At 44.9% G+C, this 12,715-nt stretch overlaps 1 protein-coding gene across 3 annotated transcripts in view; it reads left to right on the forward strand.

The window, feature by feature from the left end:
- Positions 1-12,715, forward strand: part of IGF2BP3 (insulin like growth factor 2 mRNA binding protein 3) — a 279,076-nt gene that overhangs the window by 152,477 nt on the left and 113,884 nt on the right. For all 3 annotated transcript variants that reach the window (XM_033930871.1, XM_033930872.1, XM_033930873.1), the window contains 2 exons: positions 9,239-9,290; positions 9,376-9,439. In XM_033930871.1, the coding sequence (XP_033786762.1) occupies positions 9,239-9,290; positions 9,376-9,439 (116 nt within the window). The remainder of the gene's footprint in view (positions 1-9,238; positions 9,291-9,375; positions 9,440-12,715) is intronic.

Here is a 12,715-nt window from a genome sequence, read left to right on the forward strand (position 1 = left end):
GTACCTAGATCTGAATTACCTGCTCGATTTAAGGGTGGTTTGATGTTGAACTCCTTGCACATAATATGGTCCTATGTGTTGAAATTATGGAACAGTAATCCCTCGATCACTACATATTTACCTATTCAAGGGAATCTACAATTCCGCCCAGGTATAGAGAATGCTAGTTTTTGTAAATTAGCATCGCGGGACCTCGTCTTGCTTACCCATGTATTACAGGCTGATAGTTCTTTAATATCTTGGACTGATCTTTGTGCATCTGGTGTTTTTTCCTTGCTTTTCGGCAACTTCATCATTATATTCGGTCTCTCTCTCGGGACACTTTAACTTTTCCTATTTAAGACAGGTTTGTGGTACTTCTGGATCCCTATTTGGAGGTTGGGTTTACAGTTTCTGGCCTCTATAAGGACTTTTGCAGTCTTATGGGACAGACTGATCGTGCAGTGATACAGGCGCGTTGGTGTCAAGATCTGGGGATAGCGCGCGATGCTTTGGATCTCCCTTCTTTGATTAAACAGATCCCTGGAGTCTCTGTTAACGCAGATCTGCGTGAATGTCAATTTCGGTTACTTCATCGTGGCTATTTTACAAAGTATCAGTTATATTTTTCGGGTTATGCGGATTCACCTCTGTGCCCCATTCGTTTATCCACGCTTTTTGGTCCTGTATGAAAATTAAACGCTTTTGAAGGCAGATCTTGTCTTACTTGGAGGGTGTTTTGGGTTATACGCTCCCTCTTTCTGTGGCTGGTCTTTTGCTGGATAAATATGAAGGCCTTTTGTTTACCTAGTCGGGATCAGCATCTTGTTTATGCAGCGGGTAGGTGCCTTGGGGAAGAAGGCGATTCTTTCTGTTTGGATTGGTGACACTTTACCCTCATTTTGGGCTTGGAGGAATCGTTTGCATGCTCTGCTGCTGCTGGAACGGAGGGATGTGTGTCAAGCTTGCGACGAAAGCTCGAGTGACATTTTGAATTCTTTGTAACCTCTCCAGGGCCGGAGCTGTCTATACTGGTCTCGCAGGGGCGCCAGATGTGCGTGGGAGGATGCGAACCTTATTTCTGTGGATTTTTTTTTTTTTTTTTTTTTTGGGGGGGTGATGGGTTTCGATATGCTATAAGAGTCCAAGCCTATTGCATTTTGGTTTATCTTTGCTTCTGGATCAGGGGGTTGGGGGTAGGATGGGTTATGGCTGGGAACAATAGGCCACAGTGGTTTACTGCAGAGATCTCAAACCTCATCAAGGAGAAGAAAAAAGCATTCATCTCTTACAAAAAATCAGGGAAGCAGGACTCTAGAGCAGACTACCTGACCAAATCAAAAGCCGTCAAAACAGCAGTCAGAGAGGCTAAATTCCACATGGAAGAGTCTCTGGCAAAGAACATCCAGAAGGGAGATAAATCCTTCTTCAGGTATATCAGTGACAGAAGAAAAAACTCAGGCGGGATTGTAAGTCTTAGGAATCCAGACGGAGACTATGTGGATAAGGATTCGGAAAAAGCCCAACTATTAAATGAATACTTCTGCTCACTCTTCACCCGAGAAGCGCCGGGGCTTGGCCCTCAGCTACAGACAAGGGTTGGCTCAGTTGACCCTTTTAGTAACTTTGAGTTTACGCCCAGCAGTGTCTACGGTGAGCTGTCAAAGCTCAAGGTTAACAAAGCAATGGGGCCGGACAACCTGCACCCCAGGGTGCTTAGGGAACTGAGTGATGTCTTGGCGGAGCCACTGTCCACGCTCTTCAACCTCTCCCTTAGTACAGGCAGCGTCCCGTTGGACTGGAGGACGGCTAACGTCATTCCACTCCACAAGAAAGGCTCAAAGATGGAGACAGAAAACTACAGACCAGTGAGTCTAACATCGATAGTGAGCAAACTAATGGAAACTCTAATCAAACACCAATTGGATAAAATCCTGGATGAAAAGAATCTACGGGATCCCCGACAACATGGATTTACTAAGGGGAGATCATGCCAATCCAACCTGATCAGCTTCTTTGATTGGGTGACGGAGAAGCTGGATATTGGGGAATCCCTGGACATCGTGTACCTGGACTTTAGCAAAGCATTCGATAGCGTACCACACCGCAGGTTGCTGGGCAAGATGAGTTCTATAGGATTAGGTGACACATTGACGCAATGGGTTGGGAACTGGCTTGGAGGTAGGCTTCAAAGGGTGGTGGTGAATGGCACCCCCTCCGAAATGACGGAGGTGATCAGTGGAGTGCCACAGGGCTCAGTCTTGGGCCCAATCCTATTCAACATCTTTATAAGGGACTTGGCAGAAGGACTTCGAGGTAAAATAACATTATTCGCCGATGACACCAAACTAAGTAATGTAGTGGGCAAATGCACAACAGACAAAGATTCAATGCCCGACAACATGATGCACGACCTACTCCTGCTGGAGCGCTGGTCTAGGACATGGCAACTCAACTTCAATGCCAAAAAATGCAAAATTATGCACCTGGGCAGCCAAAATCCATGCAAGTCTTATACCCTTAATGGCGAGATCCTAGCAAAAACGGTAGCAGAACGAGACTTGGGGGTGATCGTCAGTGAGGACATGAAGTCTGCCAATCAAGTGGAGCAGGCTTCATCCAAGGCAAGACAAATAATGGGTTGCATACGAAGGGGTTTCGTCAGCCGTAAGGAGGAAGTCATTATGCCATTGTATAGATCCATGGTGAGGCCCCACCTGGAATACTGTGTGCAATTTTGGAGGCCACATTATCGCAAGGATGTGCTGAGACTGGAGTCGGTGCAGAGAATGGCCACCCGGATGGTCTCGGGTCTCAAGGATCTTCCATATGAAGAACGGCTTGACAAATTACAGCTATACTCGCTCGAGGAGCGCAGAGAGAGGGGAGACATGATCGAGACGTTCAAGTATCTTACGGGCCGCATCGAGGCGGAGGAAGATATCTTCTTTTTCAAGGGTCCCACGACAACAAGAGGGCATCCGTGGAAAATCAGGGGCGGGAAACTACGAGGTGACACCAGGAAATTCTTTTTCACTGAAAGAGTGGTTGATCGCTGGAACAGTCTTCCACTACAGGTGATTGAGGCCAGCAGCGTGCCTGATTTTAAGGCCAAATGGGATAGACACGTGGGATCTATTCACAGAGAAAGGTAGGGGAGGGTCATTAGGGTGGGCAGACTAGATGGGCTGTGGCCCTTATCTGCCGTCTATTTCTATGTTTCTATGTTTTTTGATTCTATGTTTCTATGATCTGGCTGCTTTGTATTTGGTTTTCTTTCTATTGTGTTTTGGGATATTGGTGTTTTATTGGTTGGATTTTTGTTTGAAAATAAAAATTGATTCAACATAAAAACTAAAATTACTTGCCGTTAGTTTTCAAGGACCAATCACATCAAAGAATGATGCTTGTCTGGGTGGTTGTATCCTTACGCACACAGATGCTCATAATGACAGATTCTTGCGTATATGAAGTACATGTCATCTATTCTAATGTATACTTATGAATGGAATTTTTAAAAATAAAATAAAATTCTGGAATCTCACTTGGCACACTCAGAATGCAATATATTCTTACTCTTATTTTGTTTCTTAAGCTTTTGGCATTTGCATACAGACATTTAAAAAAAAATATTTGACGTGTCTATTTATAATTTGTAATGTTATAATTGGTATGTTACCCTCCAAAGATTTCTTAGACTATTAGGAGCTAATTACTAGCTAATAGAGATTAGCTAATTACTTTGTAGTTTTCTAATTGGTTCAAGGGCCTGTAAATCATGCCTGGGAAGGGTGGGCAGGAGTTAACATTAAACAAAGACTTTCCTCAACTGCTATCTGTACTCTGATCTGATCATATGCTCTGAAATACAACCTAAAATACTAATGTAGACAAACACTTTTTGTATAAAAACCTTATCAGAGGCTAAAGGCTGAAAAAGCAGAGTTCTGAATTAAAATGTGTTCTGAACTATAAAAGTAAAATAGAAGGACAATGAAATAACCCATTGAAGCCCAAGTTTTACCTTTTGCCAAGTTTGATTGCCAGCAGGTAAGATATTCCAATGGAGTTTTTCTTCCCCATAGCAGACTCTCAGTCAGCACTATTCGAGCTTGGAGGAATTGCCACATAGGCGCCCCCATTCTATGGCAGGGACTTTGGATTTCTTCAGTTCCTACATCTCACATGAACTGAAATAAAATATTCCATCTTGGACACTAAATTTGTTGCCAAGATGAGTGAGACGTAAAGAGGTTGCTGTAGATATATTCAAGTAATTGATGTCTGAACATAATAGGTTGAACATAATAATACCCAGGCTCTGAGGAAGAGCTATTGCTGCAACACATGGATTCTCCAGCTATAGTACAATTGCTGATCACCTACATGCTAGACTGAATGCACCCTATTTGTAGTGTTTTAATTTAGTTTTATTATTTTCTATTACACATGTAGAATGGAGGAATAGTTTAATGGTTAATGTACTGGGATAACGACAGGGGGAACCAGGTTTGATTTCTCACTGCATTTACATTACATTACATTACATTAAGGATTTCTATTCCGCCTGTGCCTTGCGGTTCTAGGCGGATTACAATATAGAAAATATCTGGGATATTCCAGTAGATTTACATTTCAGGGTAAGAGTAAGTTACAGGAACAGTGATGAGTTATGATACTACAATTTCACAGAAGATAATACTTATTACAGAAGATAATACATATAACAGAAGATGATGCATTTGGGATCCGGAAGGTTCGCCCCCCACATTTCGCCCCCAGCAATTCGCCCCTCACATTTCGCCCCCCACATTTCGCCCCCACACATTTCGCCCCCGCACATTTCGCCCCCCGGATGTTTCGCCCCCACACATTTCGCCCCCGCACATTTCGCCCCTGAGTGTCAGACTATTCCTCTCGCAGGCGATTTCTTTGCCGACACGACGGCGCTCTCGATGAGGGAGAGGACGGTGGGGGCGGCCCGCCCGGAACTTGCGTGCGGGTCCGCCCGCCTTAGAGCGCTGCGCCTTCTTGCCGATCGGCTTTCTGCCCTCGGCGTTTTTTAAACTTGTTGCCGGCTCTCCCCGCGTGGAGCTGGTGCAGGAGGGGGGGTGCGGCTTGCAAGGAGTCGGGGCGTCGGCCGCGCCGGCTTTCAGGGCCGCCGACTCCCTCCTCCCTGGCCGCAGGTTGCTTTGCCGTTCGGGGTCGGCTAATCGTTAGGGGGGGCGGCACCTCTGCCCAGGCCGCGGGCCGCGTGTGAGCTAGCGGCTCGCGGCACCGAACAACTCTCTTCCTGGCAACTATATGAGCGGGGCGGGTCGCCCCACACGTGCGGGCTGGTCCGCCTGCCCGGGAGCGTTGGATCGGATTCCTGCCCTTAGCCGGTAGTCTTCCCTCCTCTCATACCGCGGGCCGCGTTGGAGCCAGCGGCCCGCGGCGCAAAAACGCACCGTACCGGCGCTCCCCTCCTCCCGGCCGGGCCGCTTGGGGGCTCCTTCTCCCCCTCCGGCACCAATGGCCGACCGCACCAGACCGGCGCTTCCTTCCTCCCAGGCCGCGAGCCGCGTAGGAGCCAGCGGCCCGCGGCAAAAAACGCATTAGACCGGCGCTCCCTTCCTCCCAGGCCGCGAGCCGCGTTAGGGCCAGCAGCTCGCGGCGCAGAACGCGCGTGCCGGCGCGCCCCCTGTAGCGGCTGGCGCCGCCGACCGCAGCGGACCGGCGCTCCCCTACTGCTGGGCCGCGGGCCGCGTTGGGGTTGTCTGCTCGCGGTGGCGTTCGGGGTCGGCTGGTCGTTGGGGGCCGCGCCTCTGCGCGGGCCGCGTTTGGGCTGGCGGCTCGCGGCGCCGAGCGACTCTCTTCGCGCTGGGGGGCGGCGCCGGCGTTCGGGGGCGCATCAGCATACTCCCTGACTCCTTAAAAAAAAAAAAACCGCTACAAATTCAAAGTGCACAGCTGGCGGCCCTGCAGCTCCGGACTTCCCCACACCTGCTCTCTCCCCCCCCCCCCCCCGATCACTATTATTTTAAATGTTATGGCAGCCACGGCGCTGTATCCATCGGAGGAGACTTCTAACCTCGGCCTGCCCCGGAACTCTTCCTGCAACAGCAACTTCATGGCCGAGGTTAGAAGTCTCCTCCGATGGATACAGCGCCGTGGCTGCCATAACATTTAAAATAATAGTGATCGGGGGGGGGGGGGGAGAGAGCAGGTGTGGGGAAGTCCGGAGCTGCAGGGCCGACATTAGAGGCAGTGAGAACAGCCAGCTGTGCACTTTGAATTTGTAGCTTGCCGTCGTGTCGGCAAAGAAATCGCCTGCGAGAGGAATAGTCTGACACTCAGGGGCGAAATGTGCGGGGGCGAAATGTGTGGGGGCGAAACATCCGGGGGGCGAAATGTGCGGGGGCGAAATGTGTGGGGGCGAAACATCCGTGGGGCGAAATGTGCAGGGGCGAAATGTGAGGGGCGAATTGCTGGGGGCGAAATGTGGGGGGCGAAACTTCCGTGAACTGATGCATTTTACAGAGGTAGTATATGTCAACTCGATCGGTTAAATCGGGTGTAGTGTAGAAGAATTACAGTACATTCTAGATCACAGATAAGAAGATAATATAGGTGGGTATTTCCGAAGTTGTTGAATTGGGAGCTCATTAGGCGGTGGTTAGGTTGATGGGAGATATTTTTTGAATAGTAATGTTTTTATTTCTTTGCGGAACTCTTTTATGTCTGTTGTTTTGGTCAGTAGTTTTAAGATGTCAGAGTCTATTTTAGCTGCCTGCGTACCCAGGAGGTTGTCGTAAAGTTTCTTGCGACGAGTACCGTTGAGTGGTGGGTAGGTGAAAAGGTTCTGTGTTCTCCTTTTTCTTGGAGGGAGATAGTGGTGAAAACGGTTATTTAGGTAACTGGGTGCCGTGCCGTGGGTTACTTTGAAAATGAGACAGTAGAGTTTGAATTGTGTTCTTGCTTTTATTGGTAGCCAGTGGGATTCAAGGTATGCATTGGTAATGTGGTCGTGTTTGCTGAGTGAGTATATGAGTCTGAGGGCTGTGTTCTGGATAGTCTGTAGTTTTTTTATTGTGTTGGTCGGGCAAGGTAAGTAGAGGCTGTTGCAATAGTCTACAATACTTAGCACAAGGGATTGGACAATGATCCTGAATTGCTCTTTGTTAAAGAATTTTCTGATTTTTCTTAGATTTCGCATTGTGAAGAATGCTTTTTGGGTGATTTTTTGGATTTGTGTTTGCATTGTGCAGCGTCTGTCTAGATGTATTCCTAGGATTTTGAGGGTGCTCTGTATAGGGTACTTGATTGAGTTTATTTCCAGTTCTGTTAGGGATGGTTTTTTGTCCTTCTCTAGTAATAAGAATTTAGTTTTGTCAGAATTCAGCTTCAACTTGTGTTCTGTCATCCATTTTTCCACTGTTTCCAATGTAGTTTTCAGGCGTCCTACGGAGATTGGGTTGTTTATGTCTAATGGGAGGAGGATGGTTATGTCGTCCGCATAGCTGAAAGAAGTAATGTTTAGGGCATCCAGGGTGGTGCCTAGGGAAGCTATGAATAGGTTGAAAAGTGTGGGAGAGAGGGGAGAACCTTGTGGTACTCCGCATGGATTGGACCATGGTTCAGATAGAATGTCTTTTGATTTGACTTTGTATGTTCTAGTTTTAAGGAAGCCTTGGAACCAGTTATGAACTTTACCTGAGATTCCTATTGTGTCTAGTATTTGGAGAAGTATGGAGTGGTCCACCAGATCGAATGCAGCTGAGAGATCAAATTGGATGATTAGCAGTCTGTTTCCTTGGCTGAGGTGACTTAGAGCTATGTCTAGTAGAGATACCAGAAGAGTTTCTGTACTGTGGTTGGTTCTGAATCCGGATTGGGATGGATGTAGGATGTTGTGGGCTTCTAGGTACATGGACAGTTGTTGTGCGACTAGTCCTTCTATTATTTTGATGTATGTTGGGATAGAAGCGATTGGTCTGCATTTCCTTTTGACCCTATGCAAATCATTTAACCCTCCATTGCCTCAGCTACAAAATGTAGATTGTGAGCCTATTGGGAACAGAGAAAGTACCTGAATATAATATATTTATATATATATATATATATATATATATATATATATATATGTGTGTGTATATGTATATACATATGTATATATGTACATGTTTATTTGTAAACTGCTTTGATTGAACCTTAGGTGATATTTCAAATACCTTACACTTACCTCTATATCTATCATAATAAAACCCTTAGCGCGTATGTGCACTTTAATCTCCGTGCTTTGTGCTACCATGCTGCGCATGCACAGTACAATAATTCGCCTGCCGCCGATCATCCATGCCTGCCTTGGCTGATTTCCTGCCTTCTTCCCCGATCTCCGATGCTGGCTGACTTCCTGCCTACGCTTCCGGGACACCTCCTCTTCTCACCCCCAGACCAGCAGCGGCAGCAGCCGCGGTTTTATCAAGCAGCCGCGGGGCCTTAGCTAGGCCATCCCACTTCGATAATGCGAGGCGGACCGGCCTAGCAAAAGCCCCGAGGCTGTCCGGGCAAGTGGATGCTGGACAGGGGGAGCAGGGAAGGGAGAAGGGGTACTACTAGACAGGGGGAGGTAAAAGGAAGGGAGAAGGGCTACTGCTGGACAGGGGGAGCAGGAAGCAAAGAAAGATAGAGAAAGAAAGGCCACAGCACCCCATTGTGCTAAAAGTTTACACATTTATTCTAGCACCCATTAATGTAACAGGCTTAAACACTAGTTCATGTATATTCGTATATCTATTTATGAGTATATATCTACACACACAGGCCACTTTATGATGGAAAAAGCCAATGTACTAGTTCTCTTCCACAAAGCAGAGCAGCTGCAGCCTCTACAGTATCTTCCAGCTGTTTGTTCCAGCTTACCCAGAGGTATCTGAAGCTTAACTTTCTGAAAGCTGGAACCTCTAGGAATGGTAGGGTATTAAGGAGAATAGGGAAGGAGCATCCAGTCTAAATGTACTACTACAACTAATTTTTATAGCACTACTAGACATACACAGCGATATACATGTAAACATCTGACATCTTTCCTTTAAATGCTTTACTGCAATCAGAAAAACTCATGAAAAGTACATTTTGTGTTAAAGAAAAAAAAAGTGTTTTTAAAAATTATTTTCTGGTTTATAATTTATAAGGTGAAAATGCTTGCTTCACATATAGTGATTGGAAATTCTAATTTATAAGTTTTTTCTCTCTTCCTATCTTCCCTTTCCAACAGGTATTGGATAGCTTGTTAGCGCAATATGGAACAGTAGAAAACTGTGAACAAGGTACTGGCATGTTAGAAATGTGAAATATAGTTACTGACATGCTAGAAAGAGAGAATAACCATATCCCCTTTCTCTTTTTTCCCAGTAAATACAGAGACAGAGACTGCAGTAGTAAATGTAACATATGCCAGCAAGGATCATGCTAGACAGTGAGTAATCATTTGTCCTTCATTAACTTAAGCTTTGTACTTAAGAGATCTAATTTGGGGAGGTTTGTAGGTTTGGGAAAGTTTTATAATAGTTTAGGGATTCCTAATCTCCATTTTCACCCATCTACTAGTATAGTCTTGCATTTAATATTGTGCATGGATAGCAAGTATATTTTTTATATATATTCGTTTTCATGATTGAGTGTAAAATTGCTTTGTGCATGATAAATGAGAACATAGGTACAAAGGTGATGTGATAGTGGCTGCATGCATTATGTACAGTAGTCAAGGTAACTGATAACCAATGCATGGTTAAAAAAAAAAAGAGAGTGTCGTGTTTAGAGATGATCATGAATGGTACAAATAGGCAATCTCTGAATCTATCAAGATTAAAAAAAAAAAAAAGGAAAGAGATGCTTTTGAACATTTGGAGAATATTCCCTGCCTGCCTGCCCGCCTGTCAAAGCTGTGCTGCTGCCGGTGGGAATCCCTCCTTGCTGCCTTCCCCACCTTCTGAAGCCACTGCCGGGGATCCCTGTTCACTCTCTCTCCCGAAACTCTCCTGAAACTGACCCATAGGGCTTCCCTCCAATGTCAGAGGAAAGCCTTCCAGGTTAGCAGGGCTGGGGGGGTGTTCCCAGTTACCTCCTTGCCGTACTTGCTCCATAAGCCTCAGTGGCTTGTTGGGGGGGACGTACAGCCAGCAGTGGTTCACACGCCTCACATAGCTGACCCAGAAACCTTCTCTTCGATGTGAGAGCTGATGTCGGAGGGAAGTCTTGTGGGTCAGTCACGTGAGATGTGTGAATCACTGCCTGCGCATCCCCCAAGAAGCCGCTGAAGGCAGATGGAGTGAGTGCAGCTTGAACAAGTAAGGGGATACGTTCTTTCTGGGACAAAGGGAGAAATTGGAAGGGGGTGGAAGGAGCGCATTGAGGCATTGGAGGGGCACAATTCTGAGACAATGGCTGGAAGGCAGGGAGGGGAAGGGGCACGAACTCAACTCAGATGGAAGGGGTGTAGCATGAACATGGGACACAAAGGGAGGGAGGGATGGGGCACTAACTTGGGACATAGGGAGGGAGTAGAAAGGGAGAATTGCTGGGCATGAGTGTGTGAGTGAGAGGGAAAGAGGAAAATTGGGCATAGAGAGAGGTAGAGAGGCATGGGGAAGAGAAGGATGAGAGGGAGATATGGTGGTGGAGAGGGACCAGAGGGACAGATTGAAGGGAATGCAAGGGGGAGGAATATTGGACATAGTGATGGAGGGAGAGATGTGGTATGGTGCTGGAGAGGGGTAATAGAAGGAGAAATGGACATGAGGCTGGTGGGCAGTGGTGAAAAATGCTACACATGATCCAGGATGAAAGAGGGGAAAATGTTGGACTCATGGAGGGTCAGAGAGAGAGGTGTTGATTGGGGAAAGGAATGAGGTCCAAGAGGAGAGGAAGCGTGCAGGAGGCAGAAAGAAAGAAATATTGGATGCACAATCAGAAGGAAGTGCAACCAGAGACTCATGAAATCATCAGCCAACAAAGGTAGGAAAAATGATTTTATTTTCAATTTAGTGATCGAAATGTGTCTGTTTTTGAGAATTTATATCTGCTGTCTATATTTTGCACTATATTTTTATTTTTTTCTATAGTTGTTACTGAGATGACATTGCATATTTTAAAGTCATCTGCTTTGATCTTTTTGAACCCCCCCAAATATAAATGATAATTAACATTTTCTGTGCATAGTGTGCTTTGTGGAGGTTTATTTTAATTTTGTGGTTACCATTATGTATTAATAATGTGTGTATATGAAAAATGGATGGAAGAAATTGCATTACAATTAGTATAATTAATATAGGGGTGGGGTCTGTGGTAGAGCTTATGCGGGGTACTCTGTTGATATTTGTTAGACTTAGGGGGTACTTGGCTTGAAGAAGTTGAGAAACACTGCTTTAAGCTATCCCTATTAGCTACAAAGTAGTAAAAACAATATAAACTAGCATCAGATTATTTTATTTAGTGGTATATAAATATTTTAAACTAATCTACAGTTTTCAGCAGTTCATAACTCAGAAAAAATATTCTAAAACAAAAAGAATAAAACAAAATTATTTGTAAACATATGAAATTAATAATAAAACATTATGAAGCCAAGAAAATAAAGTCTACTTAAGTGAAGGGAGAAAAAAAATAACCCCAGTTGAAACTACCTCCACATTACTAAATCCCCTAAAATATTAAGGAAAGAAAATGGGTCTTAAAATATTTTTTAAATGTTAGCAATTCAGTTTTCAAGTGAAGGGATAATTGGCATTGAATTCCAAAGTGAAGGATGTTCTGCAGTAAAAGCACACCAGCTATTTGTTTCTTGAGGGCTCTGGCTCTAATCCTCATATGAAACAATATATCATTATTGGAGCCTAGGATCTTCTTTCACAACCTCCTTTACATCCATTGTTTATTTTGGAAAATCCAGGTTTTTAATTTATTTGAGAATGTCCTAATCTAGTATTTTCTAAACTGTCCTGGAGTTTTCCGTAGCTAACTGGATTTTCAGAATATCTACTATGAATATTCATATAAACCTTTCTCATGCATGCTCATTTTGGCTATCTTGAGGACCTGACTGACTGTGGGGGTCCTCAAGATGGATTTGTGAAGCTGTGTTCTAACCTTAACCCATCCAGAAGTTGATCTCACAACTTGGGACTGACAACAGGGGCCACCAAAAACACTAAGAAGTTAATGTTCAACTGGACACATTTGACTTTTTTTTTTAATGTAGGCCGGCCCATTTGCCCTTATCCACGCTAAAAACCAAGGATGGCAGTTTAACAGTGGATCCTTATAATTATGGTCAAATGTATCTGCTTTACATTGATTAGCCTTATCTTCTGTGCTTAGTATTTGCAAATAAACTTTATCAAATTCCATGTTATGGATGGGAAGGGGATTGGTATCTAGGCAAGAAGAAATGAATGAAAGAATACCACAGGATAGAGGGGGGAAATAAGAGTAAGAGCTATGGTAGGGAGTGGACAATTGGTTAGTGGAGAGAAGATGGTAATGTGGGAATGGGAAAGGGGGAAGAGATGTTCAAGACTTAATGATAATAAAGCCCATGCTGCTCCCCCTCCTCTCCCTTTTCTACCCTATATTTTTTTTGTTCTTTTTGAAATATACACTTATAAACTCCTTCATGCCACTTTCCAGAGACCTGCATAGGGCAGATTCATCCAGCTGGCTCCTACATCAAAATTAAATTTCAGCATACTCTGGG

Source organism: Geotrypetes seraphini, chromosome 2 (genome assembly GCF_902459505.1).
Source record: "Geotrypetes seraphini chromosome 2, aGeoSer1.1, whole genome shotgun sequence".
In the NCBI taxonomy this organism is placed as follows: Eukaryota; Metazoa; Chordata; class Amphibia; order Gymnophiona; family Dermophiidae; genus Geotrypetes; species Geotrypetes seraphini.